Genomic DNA, 22,099 nt, shown 5'->3' with positions numbered 1-22,099 from the left:
ATACCAAGTTTCCATTCTTGTTAAAAGTGGGTATTTCCCTTAAAGGAAATAAGCTATCTGAATTATTTGGTACTCCAAATAAGGAGGAGAAATGGAAGAGTTGGGCACATTAAGGGGAAGGGTTTGTTGTTGTCCCATAGTGCCAGAAAAATCAGAGGTAGGGTGTGAATTTAGGTTGGAATGTGAACTTAAAGTGGATTGTGTAGAGTGAGAAGGAGGAGCCAAGGAAGAAGTGTGAAAGGATACAGAGGTGTTTGGATTGGAGGAATCAGTAAGGTGTGAAGTAGAGGGATTAAAATCAGAAGTATGGGTAAGGTGTGAACTTAGAGTTGATTGTGTTTGGTTGGAAGCCTGAGCAGTGGGAGGAGTGGGTGGGTTTTCTGCGGCCGAGGGGGCAGGGGGAGGGGTGGGTTCGTTAAGAGGATTATTGTCCAGAGCAGGGTGGGACAGAGATTCTGATAATGTTTTTAACTCTCTGTTAATGCTTCTTATAAAAGTTACGATCTCTCCCTGACTTTCCTCTATAAGCTCCTGTCGAGTATTTAGTTCTTCAATTTGTTGAATATTAGAGGGAGCAATTGGTTGGTTTGACTGAGAAGTGAGTTCTTCAAGGAAATACAATATTAAAATTACAATAATCAAAAACTCAAGGGAAAGTAGTATGTCAATTAGATTTTGCCATAAGTTCCATGGGATGAGCCCTTTCAGAGAGACAAGGAATTCTGTATTTATAAGATTGGTCATGGGGCTGATGAGCCAGCTGTTAAGTAAGCTGCAGACCAATGCTTGTACTAAGAAAAGAACAAAGTATTTACTGAAACTCCAGTTGTTAACTAAGTTCTGAACTGTCTGTAACTCCATATTTCTAAAGTAAACACGTGGGAAGCAGGATTTTCTAGTCCTAATTTAGGCATTTGCTAGCCAGGACCTTAGGGCCCTGTTGCTAAGATCTAAAACAGCTTAATTTAAAGAGAATCAGAAAGGTTTTTTACTCACCCGTTCTTGCAGCTGTATTTTTGAAGTCAAGTTAAAAAAAAGGAAACAAAACTGACTGATAGAGCAAGTAATAAAGAGAGAAAGGAAAGAGATTTCACAGAAGCTTTTTGAGGGTTTTCTCACCAAATTCGTGATCAGCCATAAACTGTGGCAATTAAATTAGTTGTCTGCCATAAACTGTGGCAGTTAAAAGATTCACAATAGGGAACTCCACCAATACATTGGAGAACTCCTTCCTTTTCATGTATGGTCTTGGGGAGACAAGTGGGCCCTTCTATTGCATTTCATTCATGGCCAGACCACCAAGCTTTCCTGGTGGCAACTGTCTTCAGTGATGGGTTGCTCCTCAGGTTGATTTATCATGTTTCAGCCTATTTAACTGGTCTGAACTGCTGCCCCTTACTCTTTAGAGATTTTGCTATTTTCATTCTTCCAAAACCATGCTGTCCACAATGGCAGATGGAGTGGTACATTCCTGATATGGATGCTTGTGGCCACAAGCCACCTGGGATCACTGAAGATGCCATGCAGGTGCCAAATTTCACCTCTAGTCTTGGGGCAACAACCTTTTATTTAAACTGCTTGCTTCTAATCTTTCCTTTCTCCCATAGGGATGTTCCTAAAGGACTGGCCTGACCATGCCACCCCTTACTCAATGAGCTCTACCCTTCCTCCCCCCGGGATCAAAGACTCTCTCCTCTGTTTGAAATGTCAAGTTCTTCCCAGTCTGGCCCCAGCCTGTCTTTCTAGGGTACTTTTACATTTCTCTTCTCCCAGTTCTCTTCCATGCATACATGGGTCATTCCTCACACATTTTCCTCCAGTCCTGCCTTTGCACGGGTTCCTTCCATTCTCTGTACATGGAATTCTCTCCCACCTCACCTCTGCCTGCTAGCATCCTGAGCTTCCATTAGGTTCACCTCAAACCCTCCCTCCCACATGGGTCCTTCATGATCCTCTAGATGATTTGGGTCCTTCGCCCCATCTGAAAAGTATTTTGTATCTTCCCTGCCTTTACATTTCTGTAGCTTGTTCATTGATTGGGTTGGGGCATCTCTCAGAAGAATGTAAGCTCCTTGATTTCAGAGACTGTGGATCTTGTTTTCGTATTCCTTGTATTTATAATACTTAGCATGGTGACTGGTCCATAGTAACCCCTTAAAAAATGCTTATTCATTGATTGGCTAGAAGCATCTCGCCCTCCTCTGCCTCATTTCCAACAGCAGAGTATTGGTTTGTTGAGGGCCAGATTAGAGCCTAATAAGTACTTAATACATGTTTTTTCACCCATGCATTCATTAACAAGGTCTAGACCCAAGGTCTTTCAGCCTCATTTGCCTTCATCAGGTTGCTCTCCAGCCTATCAACTTGTTTCCTGTAGCATCCCAGGTCTATTCTCATGTTGAAAGTCTCATTGATGCATTGATATTGTGACCTAAGTGCTCATATGCCAGATGCAAGGTCACATTACTTATTGATCATTGAATTTCTAAATCTTCAGCCCAAAGGTCGAAAGAATTCCTGGGCAGGGTGTTAGCTGCCAGAGGGTCCCAGCTACCTCATTGTTAGACCACACTCCTTACCAAGTCACAAGTTTGATTAACCTCCTCCTCCATGATTATGTGATTGTCAATTGAGCCAGTGTTAAATCCTATGCCATGTCACATGTTCATAGCTACCTCTCACTATTTTTCAATAAAAGTTTGGGAACATGTGCAGGACTCTCTCTCTCTCTCTCTCTCTCTCTCTCTCTCTCTCTCTCTCTCTCTCTCTCTCTCTCTCTCTCTCGATACCATCAGCGGAGCATACACGATGGAGTCTGTGTTTTTTAACTCCTTGTCTCTGAGTCTTTATTCCTTTGTCGCTCTTTCTCTCTCTCTTTCCTTTACCCATTTTGCCTCAGTTTCCAATCTCTTTCTCAGGTGTCCACCCATGAATATATTAATTTGTGGCTGCAGGCAGCTACATTTCCCAATTTGGGATGCCAAGAACTGAACTAAATCTGAAGGACATGGTGGGTTGAGTTTCATCCTTGTGTTGTGTGCTTAGCCTAGTACCTGGAGTGCAGCAGGCGATTCACAAATGTTTGTGGATTGATTGACTGGTCACCTGCCATGTAGGGTGTTCCAGATGCAGAGTCCCTGTTGTGGGTCCCTGCAGGCAACAGATGTGAACTCACATTCTGTTTCTTTTTCATGGAGGCAAAGAGCTATATTCTCTCCTCTACTACAAGCAGGTCATTCCTAACTGACACATGGAGTGGCAGCTGAGAAGGAGCAACGTGGCCTTGGGCCACTCTCCAGACCTCACTGGGCCATGCTGCCCTCATTAGTAAAACCCAAGGATTGGAGGAAATAGCCAGGTAGACTCCATGGTCATTCCTGTTTCTGTGCTGTTCAGGTGAAACAACTTCCTCCAGCCCATCTGTTGGCAGTGACAGAGCAGAAGAACTTCCCCCAGAGAACTCAGCTCTCCTTGAACGGAGTTTTGTCTGCCGCTTCCGCTGCCTGCTTGATAACTCGTCAGGGTTCCGGGTAAGTCACGGCCGTGGGCTTACAGCTCATTGATGGAAACAGGGATGTAGACCGCTCAACCAAGAATGCATTCATCTTAAAGAGTGATGCAAATGGAACAGGAGGGAAGAGAATCTTGACTTGATGACCAAAGGCATTCGAGTTCCACTCTTCCTAGCTTGGCTAAGTAGCTGCACTCGTCCCCCCACCCAAAATGATATTTTCCTTTGGTTCCTGAATGCTATGAGATCATCTCTGCTTTCATAACCACAGTAGAGTACCAAAGGCTTGAGAGCCAGAAGGGATCTTGGAGATTAGTTATTGTATCTCCTCATTTTACAGAGCAGGAGTGAGAGGCCTAGATGGGGAAGGGACTTAGGGTCAAAGGACAGGAAGGGATCTTAAAAGCTCTAATAATATTTATCTAATGCTTTAAGGATGCCAAAGCACTGTACATGTGCTATCTCATTTGATCCTAGCAACAATTCTGGGAGGTAGAGGCCATTATTATTATCCTCACTAAACAGATGAGAAAAAGGAAGGTGAGAAAGATTAGATGACCTGCCTAGGGTCACATAGCTCCTAAGTATCTGAGAAAGGCTTTGAATTCAGATCTTCCCAACCCCAAGTCCCACAATGCATCCATTAAACCATCGAGCAGTCTCACTAGACGGATGGAGAAAATGAGATTGAGAGTGGTTAAGGAACTGGTCTAAGGTCACTGAGGCAGTAACCAAAGGAGGTAAGTAAGGCTTTAACCCAGCCCCTTGTGTTGAAAACCCAGAACTCTTTTCCAGGGTATTACCCTGCCTCGATGTCATCTGTCCAATCAATTTTCTGTTTATATTGCTCAGGAAATGTTCAGCCACTTGGAAAGGAGATGCATGGAAAAGTGTGAGGGGAAGACAAACGAACAGCTTCCTGGGTTTAATCTGGAGTTCTGACAGCTTTTCTTGAAATATTTATTGCATGAAAGTATTGCTATACCCCATATCAGACTATACGTTGCCCTGGGAGGGGGAGGGAAACATCTGCATCCCCAAATGTCCCGAAACAGTTGTCCAAGTTGTTTCTACGGGTAGCTAAAGAAGTTAACTAAAAAGGAAGATTTCTGGATCTCCTCTGGGCACTGATGCTCAGACTCCCACGTGAGACATGCTGACATGGCGGCACCTGTAGGGTTGATCTTAAGAGGGTGGTCAGCAGGGCAGCTTTGTTCCTGCCTTTGGAAATGTAACGTACACGTCAAAAGAAAGGCTCGAGAGCTCCCTATGTGTAATCTTTGTAGATTGGGAAACTCATTGGGGATTGCTGAGTTCATGCCGCAAAGGAAACTTAAGTGAAAATGGGGGAAAAAAGAGACATTGGAGGCTGGCATCCACTGGGGCCATGTAAGCTGTTTGTCCAACTATAGCTCAGGAGTCAGCTAGAGAGAAACAGAAATTTAAATGAAGCCAGAGACAAGCCTCTACCTGCATGTTAAGAATTTTCCTGGAGGCAGCTAGGTAGCACAGTGGTTTGAGAGCCAGCCCTGGAGTTGGGAGATCCTGGGTTCAAATTTGGCCTCAGACACTTTCTAGCTGAACTACCCTGGGTCAGTCACTTAACCCCAACAGCCTAATCCTCGCCCCTCTGCTTTAGGATCAATGCTTAGTATTGCTTCTAAGACAGAAGGTAAAGGTTTCCAAAGCAGCAACAACAATCTTTCCTGAGGACTCGGCTGCTGTGATAACGTTACCACTTTGTGTGCTACAAACGCCCCAAACAGCAGACGAGAAGACTGTGTTGCCAGCAGGCTAAGAATTGAGGCAACTGTAACAAAGGGGATGCTGCTGAATGAGCTGTCCAGGAGAAGACATCATCTGGGGGAAGGATCAGTTCTCCAAGCCAGAGGGCTTGTGGGCTACGTACTGACTCAGAGAACCACACATGGACATTGTCTATACCGCATTGCATTCTGGTTGGTTTTAGTCAATATCTCTCAATTGCATTTGAATCTGCTTCTGGCCACACCCGGAGTCTGGCCCCCTCTAGGGAGGAGCTCGAGAAGTCCTGGGGAGAGGAGAGCTCTGCTCCTCGTTCTGCAGGGAGGTGGAGGCTGGTCAGACGTGCTGTGCCCTCCCCAGAGATCCCCACAGCCTCTCTTGGAGCAGACCAGGGAAAGGAGACGTGAAGCAGATGGGTAGCTCGGATGAGGAGCAACGCTGATGCTGGGCTGATTCATCCACGGCCGATCCTTTGTTTCAGCAGCCCATCCGGGAGATGTTGGCCCATCGGACTCTGAGTGTGTGATGTGAGGCTTGGCCGGGCTATGTTGTATTATGTCACGACCAAGATCCGATATCAAATGATACAATAATAAAACACGTCGTCATATACAGTGCATTACGCAATGCATGGTATGGAAGTTCTAATCACACACATATGTCTGTATACATGCACACACATGTGTATACATGTCACACACATTTAACCCTGTACCTCTTTCCGAAGGCTTTAAGCCTTCAAGGCAGGTTGAAGCCTCTCCATGGGCAGAACCACCGCACTGAGGATGGCTCTCCGGTGCCCCCGCAGCTGGCCCTCTTTGCCATCTCTACTCCGCTGCAACCTCCCTCCATTCTGGAGATCAGAACCAAAACACTGACCTTCCGGACCAAGCACAAGCTGGATTTCACCCCTGTGGCCTGCGATGCCAAGTAAGAATGAGGGCGGGCTGGTGGGAGCAAACCCTGATGGCCTCCGTTCTCCCTCCTCTGATGTCTCATCGGGCTGGGCAGGTGGCCCTGCGTGTCTGAAGGCCAGCCTAGAACAGCCTGGGCTCTGGCTGGAAGGGAAAGGCTTGCCGGCGAGGATGGGTCATATGAGGAGAGGCTCAGTGGTGGCCTCTCTCCATCCCATTGGTAACCTGGGAAGGCTTAGAGCCTCCCTCTGTAAAGAGGAAAGGGTCTTCTTTGGGAGCCTCGATTAGAGAAGAGGGACTGATGCTGGTTTGTCCTTTGCTTTTCCTAGAGGGAAGCTTGTGCTGGGATACACAGAAGCCGAACTGCGCATGCGAGGGACTGGCTATCAGTTTGTCCATGTTGCTGATATGCTCTACTGTGCTGAGAACCACCTTCGAAGTAAGATTGGACCACTGCTCCACACTGCCCCTGGATACTCTCTGTGGCTAAAGCATAACTCTATTGGTTTACTTTTTCTAAAATGCCAACAATTCATTATATATTCAGAGATGGTCTACCTCTGTTGTTGTTTTTGTCATTTTAGTCCCATCTGACTCTTTGAGATCTCATTTTGTTTGTTTGTTTTGTTTTGCTTTTGCCAAGGACATTGGCATTGTTTGCCATTTCCTTCCTTGGGTCATTTTACAGATGAGGCAACTCGGGAAAACAGGGTGAAGTGACTTGCACAAGGTCACATGGCTAGAAAGTGTCTGACACTAGATTTGAACTCAGGGAAAGGAGTCAGCTTGATTCCAGGCCAGGTGCTCTATTCACTGACACCCCACCAACTGCCCCAAAGGTACTGTGAGATTTAAAATGGTTGAGGTCTTAAACTGTAGTGATAAAAATAGTGGAAGATATAAATTGTGATAGATATAAGAGAGGGTGAGTAAATTTGACCGCAGAAATATGTTTCACTACAGTGTCTTGGGTTTAAAATCAAATATAAGGTGGTCGCCAGGGAAATATTCCCAATTATTCAAATACCCCAGTCAATTGGGTTTTATAAAGATTTTAATTAACAATACAATGAGTAATCAAAGAAGGAGAGAGAGAATAAGAAAAGAATCAGTTTTTTAACACTCACCACAAGATCTGTCTAAGTAAGGATTTCTAGTGACACCAGGCCAGCAGCATCTCAGCTGCTTTCACCAGCTCCCTCCTCCATCTGAATGTTTCAGAATGACCTCCTTTGCTCTTCCCTGAGCTCTTATTTTTAAGGGCAAAATCTCCTCTGTCACCTCCCCTAAGTCCTTACATCTACCAGTCACTGTAGATGTTTCTAAAGGACCTCCCATTCTTAGTCCACACCTAAGAAGGTGTGGATTTTTGAGTAATTCACACCAGGAAAGCTCTGAGTAAGTTTTCCAGTTCTTTGTTCCTGGTAAATTCACAAGTTGCTTGACCTTTATAGGTACTTAGCTTAAGAAAAGTATGGGTTTAAGTACTTTTCATTGTTCAGAAAAGGGTTTACAACTTTATCTTCCCCTAGGGCAGACCCAAGTAGGGAAAGTAGAATTCTCACATTCCTGCTTTAAGTAGAGTTCATTGCCCAAATGGGGAATGATCTTAATCCAATCTTATAAAGTAGGGTCTGGGAAATTTTAAGGTTTACAGTACTGGAGTAGTTTGCCATTTCCTTCTTCAGCTCATTTTACAGATGAGGAACTAAGGCAATCAGGATCATCAGATTACCATTGTGCCTGTGGTATGAGCCATCTGGCAGGCAGACAGTGGCACCAAGGGTGCTTCCTCATTGTTCTTTGGCATTGCCTACGCCTTTGGTAAACATTGGTCCTGATTCCATTGGCACCTAATTCACTCTCTTTCTAGACAATGAAGCAGAGAGTGGGAAGGCATGGACAGGCTATAGTTTCTAGATTTTCTTCACGGGAGGGAATTCACAAATGGCAGAAATCACAAGTGCATTGATGTTTTTGAATATTAAGTCACCAAAGTAGAGAGCCTCAGAGTGAAAAGGACGCAGGGGCATTTCATCCAGAGGTGAGATGAATTCTCCTTCTCAGGTTCACCTAGACCTGAACAAGAACCCACTCTACAACATTCCTGATGATGGACTTCAGACCTCTCTCTCCAGTGAGGGAGAGCACACCTTCCACACTGGGAGAACTCTAAGGATGGGGAAGTTCTTCCTAATACTGAATTAAAATCTCTTCAGATTCCATTGGTTGCTCCTGGGTCTGTTGATCCAACCATCCTTTCCCAGGACAGCCCATTTCATCAGGGTAGAGGGCAGGTAGATTTTGTTGGACAAGCATTCTGCTTCCATTACCTTAGTGGCTGCATAACTTCTGGGACCAGGATGAACTGGAGTTTGGAGCTCTTCTTTACCTCTACAATCTCTCACTCAATGATCCACTCTTAGCTTGAAGCTTGATTGTCTCTCAATGCACTTGACTTCCAAATTGATATTTATTCCTGAGCTTGAGCCTTGTACCACCAACTCGTGGGCATTTCAAAATGAATGTCCCATAGGCACCTCAAACCCACCATGTCCAAAGCAGAACTTACTGTCTCCCCATGCCCAGGTCCTCCCCACTTCCAACCTTCCCCCTACCATAGAGGTCATTGCTAACCTCCCAGGTCCTCCAAAGTTGATGTCATCCTCACTCTCCCTCAGCCACATATCCAGTCCATTATGGAATGTTGTCATTTGTGCCTTTGCAACATCTCTTGTGGATGTCCTCTACTCTCTATTCCCGCAGTCACCACCCTCCATCAAGTCCTTATCCTCTCTGTTGTGACTACTGAAATAGCCTCTTTATTGGTAACTGGGTGGAGGAAGGATTAGAGACAGAAGAGACCTGGGGCAGGAAGACCAAAGTAATTTCTAGGTCTGACCCTAATAGAGTCCAATGGCTCCCTATTAATTCTAAGATCCAATATAATGTCCTCTTGTTGGTATTTGAAGCCCCTTCCTGCCTTACTCTTTGATTCTATCCATGCACTCTATAATTCAGGCAGACTCTTCCTCACCCAGGATGCTGTATCTCCATCTCTGCCTTTGCATCATCCATTCCTAATGTTCTCTCTCCTCATCTCCATTTTCTAGAATCCTGGCTTCCCTTAAGGCTCAGTTCCTTCCTACCTGCTGCACAAGATCTTTCCCTGGGGTTACTTCTTCTCTGTACTTTCTGTGGCCTTTTTATTTACTTGTTTCTCCCCCCCCACCTTGACCTTGGGCTGGGAGCCCCCTCGAGAATTGGGACTGTATTTTGCCTTTCTTCATATCTCCAGGGCTTAGCACCTAGTAGGTGCTTAATAAATGTTTGGTTCCTGATTGGTGGGGGTGGGGAGGGAATGGTGGGGAGCTCTGTACCTGCCAATGAGTTCAAGGCTGAGCTTCTGTTGCAGAAGAGGTAGTGTGCTAATGGTTAAGATAAGTACCAGGAATGCCAATAATAAAAAGAAAGACAGTCCTTGCCTTCATGGAGCATATAATCTAAAATGGCAATCTTATTCTTATGGATCCCTGTAGAGTGTCACTGTTAGCCTAGTGTCCTAGGTCCAGGGAAATCAGGGATTATTTGGTCTAATCTTCTCATTTTAATATGAGGAAAGCAGATAGTGGATGAGACCTACCCCAAATTAAACAGGAAGTAAGTAACAAGCATTAGGATTGGAACTCATGTCCTCTGAATCAAAATGGATGCTTGTCACCTCTCCACGTTGGCTCTGGTCACTACCTTAGCCTAAAAGTCACAAAATTTTATTGATTTCTTCTATTCTAAAATGTCCCCCAATTCTTCCTCTAGCCCACCCCACCCCCAAGTCTGAATGAGGGAGGTCTGTCTATATTCTCCAAGATAATAAGAACAGTAATAAAAAGAATACAGCATACAGTACAGTGTAGAGACCTGGTCAGAGAGCTCAAAAGCAGAGCAGAACAGGCTAAGCAGGGTGCATACAGGCTTTGCTGACCTGCCTGCTTCTGGAGTTGTACTCAGGATGCCTGTAGGGAGCCCACAGATGATGACCTCCCATCCTGCCATGTTTATTCCACTACAGAAACCAATCATTCTGGCACCATCCTAGGCACCCAACATCATGACACAATAGCAGCTTGTGACTTGCCTCAGGACCACCGATTCTATCTGAATCCCAGCAAACAGAAGACCTGAGATCATTTCTACTCTCTATTATATATACGATATCCTAATTATGTTATATAATGATTATATAGAATTGTAGAGGATACTGTAACATATAATATGCAGTACAAATGATCTACATAGTTATGTGTAAAATGTATATATATGTATATACATATGGATGTGTGTGTGTGTACATATATATATATTTGTACATGTTCTTTCCCCATTAGAAAGTGAGCTCCTCCGGGGCAGCGCCTGTATTTTTAACTCTCTTCTTTACCCAGAAGGTTAGTCCAACGACTCCTTGAACATAGTATTTTATTACCTTCATTTGATTAGACAAAATCTTAGTAATAGTAGTAATGAGGCCAAGAATGATATACGAATAGCAGCCGTGATAATAACAGCAGTAGTCATTCTCCCAGGTGCCCTGCAAAATGGGAACATTGATGGGGTGCTCAGAGGCCCCTGATGAGACTCATCGGTGAAGAGTCCCCACTCTGACATGCCCGATGAGTGGCAGGGCATTTCTTGAGGCATTAAGGTTAAGAAAACACTTCATTTACATCATAGCAATTTCCCCAGTCATCCTGTGAAGTAGGGACTGCAGGCATTATGATTCCCCCATTGGGGGAACAGAGGGGTCAAGTGATCTGCCAAGAATCCCACAGCCAGCTTGTCAGCCTCAGAGGTCTTCTACACGCCTGATTTCTGGATAGGAGATAAAATGAAGAAGGAAGCTCTACACTGGATTTCCTGAGAGCACGAGTCGGGGCAGTTTCTAGTCAAAAGGATCAACACTGGATGAGTCATGGGAGCCATGGATTCGATTCCAGTCCAAGCCCCAATTCTCCACTTAGAATAGACATCAGCCTCAATGGGGGCCCGCTGTGTGCTGCTGGAGGTGGGCATGGAGAACAGATGAGCTTCTTAAGCTGGATGAGCTTCAGGGGAGTAAAATTAGAGCATGGGTTGTGGTGTGTGTGTGTGTGTGTGTGTGTGTGTGTGTGTGTGTGTGTGTGTGTGATAATGAAGGCTTACAGACTCTTACTGTATGTAAATTGATGCCATTGATTTGGCCTAAAAGGACCACGTTTTAGGACTGGAAGTGACCTTAGTTGTATGTTTCTTTATGAAGTAAACTGAAAGTTATGTTTATTTGACTCATCCATGTAACCAGCTGTCATGGAGACTGGAGGATCAGAGAGCCAGAAATGGCCTATTTTCTGGAGTAAGAAATCGAGCCTTAGTGAGCGGTCATACTTGCCATATGTAGCCAATCCTGGATTCGAAGTCTCATCCTCTGACTCCAAATTAAGCCTTTTACTACACCAAAGAACTTCCTTGCCACATTCCGGGACTGATATGAGCTTGGGCAAGCCTCAGTCTTTTCCTCTGTAGAATGAGTCTGGGTTCAGGTTGGACTCTGAAGTTTTTCCCAGCCCTAGATCCAAGATTGTTTGATTTCTCATTTTCCTTCTTGATCGCAGAGAGGGACAGGATGGCCTGTAGAGTTTCGAACATTCTGATGCTGCTTAGTAAATGCAGGAGAAGGAGAGAATTGTCACTTCCCCAGAAGGAGCTGCTGGGGTCAATGTCCCATCTGGAAGGTGCATCAAAGGCTGGAAAGCTGCATGCCCAGATTCTCAGTTACTAATTCAGCTATGGGCAAGTTGGACAAGTTACTCTACCTCTTTGAGCCTTAGCTTCTGCATCTATAAAATGGGCATAATATTACCTCAACCTGCTTGCTCAACCAGCCACTCAAAGTGGTCACCAATATCATGTGAGCTGGTGTCCAGTGAGAATCAGGAGATGAAGATGTTTATCATAGAGAAGATTCGGGGTTTATCATGAGAGCTCTCTTCAAAGGCATGAAGGGCCGTCAAATGGATGGTGCTTGTCCCTCTAAGACAAAACTAGGAACAACTGGTGGAAGTTTCTAAGATGTAAATTGAGGTTGAATGTTAGAAAAAACAAGCAACCTTCTCTTCAATGAGGTACTGGGTTAGGCACGTGGAGTACAAGGACAAAAATGAAGTAGTCTGTGCTCTCAAGGAGTTTACATTCTGCTAGGAGCAAATAGCTATTAACTCTCCCAGTTGTGAAATGATATTAGTATCGTGTGATTTTCTTCCAATTAAAAAAAACCCAACCAAAAGTGTTTACTAAGACCAATTCAGTTTAAGTCAACTGGTAGTTATTAAGCCTCTATTCTGTCTGTCTTCTAAGGGGCAGGTATGATACAAAGAGAAAAAGAAATCACGCTTATAAGGCTTCAGTGAAGCAATGAGAACAGACATTTTGGAATCAGAAGACTGGGTTCAAATTATGTCTTTGCCACTTACTATCTGTGTGACTGGGTAAATCTCTTAATCTCTCTGGCCTCAATTTCCCCATATGGAAAAGGAATGATATTGGCTACTTGATCCCTAAAATTCCTTCTAGCTCTAGATGTGGGAACCTTAAGTGAGATGAAGTAATATTTTTAAAGGTTCAAGAGGCAATGTGGTATGCTTGCATCTGAAGTCAAGATAACCTGGTTTCAAGTTCTGATTATAACACTTAAGTCATCCAACTATGAGTCAATCTTTCTCTAAGACTGTTTCCTCATGTGTAAAAAGGAAAGAGTAATACTTGTGGTACCTTGCTCATCAGGCTGCTATTGGAATCCAATGAGGTAATATCTGGAAAATGCTTTGTGAACTTTGGTTTGTAAAAGACATGTCATATATTCTTATTAATCTTAACTCATTCACATGTTTCCTAGTGATGAGAACGGGAGAAAGTGGCTTGACAGTATTTCGTCTTCTGACCAAAGAAAATCGTTGGCGTTGGGTCCAGTCTAATGCCAGGCTTGTCTACAGAAATGGCAAACCTGATTACATCATTGCCACCCAAAGGCCTCTTGTGTGAGTATAGCATTTCCATTGTAGGTGTGCATTTCCTTCTCAGATGCCCAAGCAGCTGAGAGGTGAAGGTGAGTCAAGATTGATCATCCAAAAGCCAATCAACACCTTCATCTACTCTCTTCATACCAAGTAGGGGCACTAGGAGAGGAATTTTTCTTTGTATTGCGTTTCTTAAAACATTAATATTTCCTTTTCTGCAGGGATGAAGAAGGAGGAGAGCACCTTCAAAAAAGATCCCTCCACCATCCTTTTACCTTTGCTACTGGGGAAGCACTTCTGTACCAAGTCACCCACCCAGATCCTGGTTTTCCTGATCCTTTCCGAACTGAAGGAAAAATTCCCAAATTCAAAAAATCTACTAAAGGAGAAAGGAGCCAGATAGATCTCCCAGCTCCTAATTCATTGCTTGGTGCCATGATGCAACAGGATGTGACCATCAATGTGTCACATGCAGCAGTGACTCCAGAACCTAGCTTCAGCGGTGGCATCTTCAGTCAGATTAAAGAACCTTTAGTGAATAGGGTAGCAGGAGACAACCTGGAGGGATCTTCAAAGATGATTTCTTCTGAGGTTGAGCATAAAGAACTACTTGATTTGAGTCAAGGAACTGCCCTTCTAGCTACCCTTGATTCCTTCTCTCTTGACTGTGATGAGAATTGCTCCAACAAAGAGCTCTTGGGTGCCCTTGAAAACCTGGGGCTTAATGCTGAGGAGCTGGAGCTACTTTTGCTTGATGAGTGGAGGGTGAGGGGGGGAGAGAATCCAGGCTCTAGTCCATCTCTTAATGATATCTTAGCAAACAGGGAGATCTTGTCCCATGTACACGATTCCCTCCTGAATAAACACGAGGATGAACAAGATGGGGATTCCCAGACTTCCTTGAAAGCTCACTCTTTATCTGGCCTAAGCCAAGAATCTGAAGTCAACAATTCTCATATGGCACATCAGTATCCACTTCATTTATCCCAAGAACCCCAACCCAACCAGTTAGCCCAAATATTGTGCCTTCCAAAGACAATGCATCACCATGGTGTAAGCCAGAAGCATCTGAATCACCTTCCTTGGGAGTCTAGCCCATCCCAGTCTGTGAAAAATGAGATGCAAAACCAGAACAGAGGAGATCCATGGCGGCTGTTATCAGTTACATCTCAGAATCTATCTGCTCATTTCTCACAGTTACCTGCAGATGTCCAACAGCAATGTTTACAGTGGTCACCACCCAACAGTTCAGGCCTTCTGAGCCCATCCTTTCCCTATCATTCTTTAGAGAATTCCTGCCAGCCCAGACAAAGTGGGCAGCAGTTGGAGAATCATTTGCGACCACAACATGGAGATCACCAACTCCTATTTCGGCATCATCTCCCAAACCAGGTTCACATTCAAACACAGCAATTTAATGGCCAGGAACCCTCAGAATCAGGGACTCTCCTACAATCTACCACTGACCAAAGCTTACTCATGAATAGTATCCAGAGCCTTGATTCACCCAATCAACTAATTCTAGGTGGCAACCCATGGCCAAACCGTGCCTCCGGGATTCAGCACCCAACTAAAACAAAGCTTCTGAGCCAAGTGGGGAATAATCCTGGTTCACAGGTCTACTCAAGAAATACTCAACGAGATTCTACCATGTCCCAGGCCCAGGCCAATCAGAAAATATTAGACTACATGGACATTGGCAGTAGTCATGGGACTGGAGCTGAGATGGTGCCTGGACAAAGGTTCTTACCACCTTGCACATGTCACCCTATGCCTCTAAAACCTTCTGCACCCATTTCTTCAGAGGTTAAGTTTCCATTTCAGAATTTCACTTCTGATCATTTTATTAATGGAGATGGGTGCCAAGAGATATTGGTGAGTTTTTAATGCACCTGGGCATGACAATTAATCTAGCCTGTAGCTGAAAAAGTAGACCTCTTATTGACGATTATCAGTTTAGCTGAAATTATGGTGTGTTCATAGAACATATTTGTGCAGGTGGACTGGTTTTTCTCATTTAGGTTTGGAGCTAATTAGAAGCACAAGTACAATGCTACATCAGTGCATAGAATACACAGCATATGTTGCTCTGTATTTTACAATAATCAATAGGATAGATAGGAACTCAAGACCCCAAACCATCCATTGCATATTATTTAGCTTATCAAAGTCCTCCCTCCCCTGTGTTACCTGGAATGGGATGCTACATTCTATGTGCTGTTTGACCAGAACAGATGACAGTAATATAACCCCCCTTTTTATATCAATTACTATGGACCCTCTTATCATAGCCAAACTACTCTTCTTGTCTGCCATGTCACACTGTTAATTCTTATAGAAACTGCTGTCCCTCCATCCTTGGCCCTTCTTTAGACACATACTTGTAATATCATATACCACAGTGCTTTGGATCCTGGTAGGACATCTGTGTCACTCAGTCCACTAATACACTCAGCAAATGTTTGTAAAGCACCTTTGCTGGGCAAGGCAGGGTACTGGGTCTATCTATGCTACATAACAATTTACAGGGCAAAAGGGAATTTGAATCATACAACTGAAGCAGCTCTAGTAAGGAAATAGAACTGTGCAGATGGAATGGGGCCAAGAGACACTGACTTACTATCCATTGTTAGTCTGGCAAGTGCTCATGGAGAATTTTCCAGTCTTCAATATTTTAATTATTTCTGTCAAATTTCTGTTAAAGTAGTTATTCTCTTCAAAGACACAGCTACTAACCCTTGTAGAATCCAGGTGCTCCTCTTAGAATTTCTCTGTGTCCTCCCCTCCCATATTTCCCCCTTGATCGTAACTAAATGGTGTCTTCATTTTCCCGTTTCCAGGCAGGAAATATGTATGGATTGACCAACAGACCTGGGGAATCCTGGGGAGACTTCCTCCTGCCTAGTGGACAGCCTACTGCAACCAGAAAGAAATACTCTTGCCCCAAAGTATTTCCTCATTCATCACCTTCATCCAATGGTGACTTTTATTTTTGAGTCAAAGATTCAAATTGAAAAAAAACATGAGCATCTCAAAACCACATGGCAGAATAAGTCAATGTTTAAGTTAAGAAGAAAAACAATGGTATGCATTATTCTTTCTCCTCATCTCTTCTCCCTTCATGCCCTCACCATCAGCCATGAAGCTCTCATGGAATCACTTGGGAAGGTATAGACTAGGAAGTGAAAATGAAGCAAGTATTCCATCTTCACTATAAGGTTCTGCACATTTCATATGCCACCTGCTGGAATGGAGATGAGTTGTGAATGTGACATATCCCTAGACTTATCTCTATTCTTGTTCATCAACCTTGGAATTGGATTCACATGGTTCTCTTAGAGTTTCTTAAAAACCTTTAGATTCAAGGACTCAGAACTCCAGGATCCTTCTATTTAATATTTCCACATTCTTACCTAGAAAGTATATAATTTAGAACAAGAATGGACCTTAGAGCTTATCTAGTCTAACCCTACCATTTTATAGACAGAAACTGAGGAATAGAAAGGCAATATTTATCAATTTAGAGTTGTTGATGACTTGCCAGAGATATACACAATTAGTGAGTAGCATAACTGAATTTGAACTCAGAGACATTGACTTCAATTCTCATATTCTTTCTATTGATGGTGATCACATTTTTAAAAAAGGTACACACAAGTAAAAAAAAACCAAAGAGGAAACAGTTAAGTTGGGCCAGATAGCCTCTGAGGTCTCACAGATCCCATAAAATATTGAGGCTCAGGTTATTGACTGTCTGTCTCTTTCCAGTTAAATTGATATCTCAAGTTTAGTAAGTGAATTTCTGTTTGAAGAATAAACTTCCAGTTTTTTGGTCAACGTAGCTTAAGGCACTGTTTGCCTGAAGGAGCATAATTACAGTCTAGAGTAAGGGGGGTGGGAGTAACAAACTCTCCCTGTGAAGTGCTTCTGGATTGTACTAAGATAATCTTTTACTAAAGTCTACCTGATGTGGTAGATCCGATTTCATTGACTTTAAAATGGAGGAAATCAAAGTTTTGCTGTATCTGTGGGGTCTGTGCAATGGTTCTATGCTATGGATCAGTTACTGTTCTAATGAAATCTTTCCCATGCTGTTCTGAAATAAGCTCACTTGAATAGAGGCCCAAAATGGATTTGCCTTTTCATGCTTAAAATGTCCTACATGAAGCTCCAGGGGACTTTGGAAATGATTCAGCTTAAAAACATCAATTATTTATACTCCTTTAGGTATTAATGTTTGAAAAACACTTTGAGACTTTTCCTACTTCCCAATGAGGCAGATGCTATTAGCCCCATTTTATAAATGAGGACACTGAGGTCTAGAAAGATGAAGTAAATGTTTTGCTCAGTATCCTACAGGGAATGTTAAAGGTAGGACTTGAACCAATGTCCTTCTGACTTTAAGTCCAGCTTATTCCACATGACCTCTGTTTAGAGTTTTGATAAGTGTCTTAACATGAAATCCAACCCTGGGTTCAGAATTGTCAACAACAATCTTCTCATCCCATTGTATACTCATTTCACACTTTGGGAAGGGTATACTTTGCAGGTGATGAAACCCAGACATCAAATTTCAATAAATAGACACCCTTTAAAAAAGAAAATCCAAGTGGAATTGAAGGAAATGGACTCTATGAGAATGAGGCACCTACTGGTATATCTAAACTAATGGGAAAGGAAGAGAATGGGATTAGATAGAGCATCCTACCATGATGAGGCCCACTGGAAAGGGAGGTCTATGCCATAGTGTGATGTGCCAGATGGAAACTTGGTTCAGAACAAAAATCTGACCTACATCCTTGTGTTACATGTTCAAAATGATGTAGTCCACTTTTTCATCACCATCACTCTTCCTTCTTTCATTACCATCAATTTGAATTTCCTTTACTTCTTCTGAAACTGGAGTTTTTATGGCAGTGAATCCTACTGCTGTGAATAGCACAGTGTGGTTAATCATGGACCCCTGTTGACTGGCTTTCACCTTTAATGTCCACCGAAGGTAAACGTGGGCACCAAGAAGTCTATGAAGAATCAGCCCTGTCTATCTGGTGTCCCAATTGTCAGGCATGAAAAGAGAATAAGTAAACGAATGAATGAAGAAACATAGTATGGCTCCATCAATGCCCAGACAAACATTAAGGGAAAGATACCACGACTGGGTTAAAGTAGAGACCAGATTGTGGTAAGTTTTTCTTTGAAAGGTTTTGGAAATAGAATGAGGGAGCTTCATTCAGTTTGCAAATGCTGATTGATCTTGGGGACCATATTTAAGAAAAGGCATTGATAAGAGAGGACTCAGAAGGCTGTTACTTGGGTGTGGAGGGCCTTCAGCTTGTCTTATGAGAGGCATTGAAGGAGCTGAGATTATGTAACCTGGAAAAAGAAAAGGTGGGAGAGATGGCTGACTTGTACTACCTGAAGAGAAAGAGTAGATTTTTCTTCCTTGGATCCAGAAGGCAAAAATAGGTGAGTAGAACAGAAGATGCAAGGGGACCACTTCCTAACTATTTCTTAATATCTAGAGCTGTTCTCAGAGTTACCAGGCTGCCTCAAGAGTCGATTGATGGCTTTTACATTTTTGAAAGTCTTTAAGAAAAGTTTTGATGACTATGTAGTAAGCATGCCATCCATGAGATGCTTGTTCAGGAATGAGGGGAACTAGTCAGCCTCTAAGTTCCCTTCCAAATGTCATGGAAAAAGTGATCATTACCTATGATTTACCATAAAACACAGTAAACTTTGTTAAAAGAAATATATAACCATGGTGTTTTATAGTTTGAGAATCCAATTCTATCTTCATTTTTCCTACATTATAATTTTTAAACTGCCTTAGAATCGATACTACGTATTGGTACCAAGGCAGAAGAGTGGGAAGGGCTAGGCAATGGGGGTTAAGTGACTTGCCCAGGGTCACACAGCAAGGAAGTGTCTGAGGCCAGATTTGAACCTAGGATCTGTCTCTAGGCCTGGATCTTAATCCATTGTGCTACCCAGCTGTCCCCACAATATACTTTTTTAAAGGAATTCCTTAAGATTGGGGATCCATATTAACTTTCAAATATATGGCTACATGATTCCTCAAGAATTCAGAGCACTGTGTTTTCAGGCACCAGTGTATGTACCACTTTGAAGAGTTACATCCTTCCCTCATGTACACATTTATATGTCATAGTTGATGGTCTTTATGAGATTCTTGAGAAAACAAAATTCATCACTGTATACTCAACTTTCTGGTGATGAAACTCTCCACATTTACTGTTGGCAGTCAATTAAAAACACCTACTATGTGTCAGGCCCTGTCCTTGGTACTGGGGATATGAAGATAAGAATTAGAGAATCTCTTCTTTAAGGAGTTTGCATTCCACTTGAGGGGTGAGGGGATATAGTATATTCTCTGAAACATCCCATGTAAATGCACAGTGATTTGGTGGACGAAACCATGAACTGAACAAATCAGTAAAGGCATTTTGAAGGTGTTGGCATATGAAGAGAGACTTGAATGAGAATTAGAGATTCCAAAAAGCAGAAGAAAAGAAGAGAGAGAAAAGACAGGTATGTGCAATAGCCAAGGCACAGAGACAAAATGCTGTACATGAAGTACATCAAACAAACCAATCTTGCTACTTGATGAAGTCCAGGAAGGGAAGAAATGTAGATTTAGTCTTGAAAGAAAGATTGAAACCAGGCTATGAAGGATTTTAAACATTAAATGGAAAAAGTTTGTGTTTCATCCTAGATCCAGTCAGGAGGTACTAGGATTTCTCAAGCAGGGAAGTGACCTGATAGATAACTTAATTTGAGAGCTGAGCAGGTGGACTAAAAAGTAGAGTTTTCTTCTCATGAAGAAGCTGTGCAATTCATAATTTGGCCCTACTGTAAGGGGAAATGGGGTTAATTTTTGAAAGGGTAGGACTTTATATTTTATGAGTGTGGTCACCAGGAATTTAATTAATTCCAAAGAGATTTTATTTTCAATTTATTTACAAAATGTAGAAAGAGTGAAGCAAAAAATCAGAGAGAGGATAAGGTAAGATATCTAGCCTGAGCACTAAGTAATTTACTCCTGGCCCCTCCAGGCATGGAGAATTAGCTTCAGTCAGCCTCAGCAAAGCTGAGGACCTGGGGAAGCCTCTCTCAAGAGTAGGTCTTTTCTGAGGTTGGTCTCTCCAGAGAAAAACCAGCAGTTAAGAGTCAGCCTTTTACTTACCATGTGTCAGTTCAGTCAGCAGATTTTTTTTTTATCAGCCTCACCAGGAAAACAGAGTCTCAGGTCCAGTCAGGAGCCCCTTCTGCCTCTCTTCACCAGCCTTAATTCGAAAGCATGAAGAATTCTCTCCAGTCTCCACTTCCAAAAAATGAAGAACTGCATCCCACAGGAAGTAACAGCTCCTTTTCAAGATGGTTCTTTTTCATCACTTCCTGTGTCTTCCCCTAATTTTATGTCTATCAATCACAGTTGACTCTTTGTTTTAGGACTGCCCAGAAGGCAGTTAGTCAATTCACTATCACACATGTGGGTCACAGACCTTCCCCACTCAATGTGTGAAATGGAGTGTTTGCACCTTTGGTGATTAAATCTAAAAATGGGTAGATCTCCATACTTAACTTTTAAGTGCTGTGTTCTAAAAATAGACAGGGGTTACAATTTAATCTTCACAATCAGGGAAGAGTTATAGTCAGGGAAGTGTTAACTTTAATCTTCACACCAGAATTTAACAGAGCTTGGGAGAAAGCAGCTGAGCCATCTGATTGCTTTCAAGGACAAATCAGACCATGTAAATAATGACTAATAAGCTTTCCAGAAGTAAAAGACAAGAAAAGTTGCCTCAAAACCAAATTGGAGATAAATTTTCATGAACTGAGAAGAATCAGTAGCCTTGTCTTCAAGCATATAAATAAATAATCCATTAAAATAAGAGTATACAGAAGAGTCTATGAAAAGTCTGTTCTGCAAGGCCTATCAGGGCTAAACTTCTGAATCCCAGGGATAAAGACAGGATTCTTTCGGCCACATAAAAGGAAGAAACACTGTCTTCAGTTATGACAGCATATAATTATTTGCCAGCACTAATGGCAGAGAGAAGGAACAGGTTAGAGTAGGCATGCAATGGAAGGTACTGGCCTCTATCATCATTCTTCCCTCTGGCTAAACTATACTAATTGCTTCTTTGGGAACAGAGTTCAAGAGCTCTGAAGAAGGCCTGCATCTGGGGGTGGGGAGGCCATAGTAAGGAGCGTTAGACAATTCAGAGGGTATTCATTCATCTCATTCCTCCTTTTGATTATCCTACCCAAATCCCCAACTATATGGTCTCACTGTTAACCAATACTTCCCCAACCAGACCTCAGGGAAAGTACAACCTCCCCCCATGAACCCCAGTGTATCCTCATGACTTGATGTTGCCATAGTGAGTCACAAATGGTTCTGGCCCCCAAGTACCACCATAACCATGTCAGCTCCAATGAGGTGGGGACCCTATCCAATTCTCTCACAGTCATATTGTATGCCACCTTGCTCAGAAAGAATCATGTCAGTCAGTTTCCTGAATATGGCTTACTTCTACCAATGTACATCTTGAAGCCATCTTCAGTCAATTAATTACTGCCCTTGAAGAATAGGAGTGGTGCCTGGAGTTTCCCAGTCTTCGTGCCTGTCTTGGTTGCTCCTCTTCTGTCTGAATTTCTAGAATTTATTACTTTCTCTCCCTGATTTCTACTGTCCATTGAGGAAGTGGAAAAAGAGGCAGGAGGGAGAAGGCTAAATGTCCTGTTACAATTATTTAAAACCTGCAAAGTGCTTACATATATTTGATCTCCACAACAATTCTGTGATGTCAGCACTATAGTTATTAGTATTATTAGCA

General features: G+C 42.9%; 1 protein-coding gene across 1 annotated transcript in view; it reads left to right on the top strand.

Moving 5' to 3' along the window:
- LOC103093117 (aryl hydrocarbon receptor-like) overlaps window positions 1-22,099 on the top strand; it is an 87,042-nt gene that overhangs the window by 60,723 nt on the left and 4,220 nt on the right. The window contains exons 7-11 of the mRNA XM_056814789.1: window positions 3,397-3,530; window positions 6,003-6,205; window positions 6,519-6,628; window positions 13,115-13,256; window positions 13,457-15,110. Of these exons, the coding sequence (XP_056670767.1) occupies window positions 3,397-3,530; window positions 6,003-6,205; window positions 6,519-6,628; window positions 13,115-13,256; window positions 13,457-15,110 (2,243 nt within the window). The remainder of the gene's footprint in view (window positions 1-3,396; window positions 3,531-6,002; window positions 6,206-6,518; window positions 6,629-13,114; window positions 13,257-13,456; window positions 15,111-22,099) is intronic.

This window comes from Monodelphis domestica, chromosome 2, assembly GCF_027887165.1.
Source record: "Monodelphis domestica isolate mMonDom1 chromosome 2, mMonDom1.pri, whole genome shotgun sequence".
Classification (NCBI taxonomy): domain Eukaryota; kingdom Metazoa; phylum Chordata; class Mammalia; order Didelphimorphia; family Didelphidae; genus Monodelphis; species Monodelphis domestica.
This window is presented reverse-complemented; position numbering and strand designations above follow the sequence as displayed.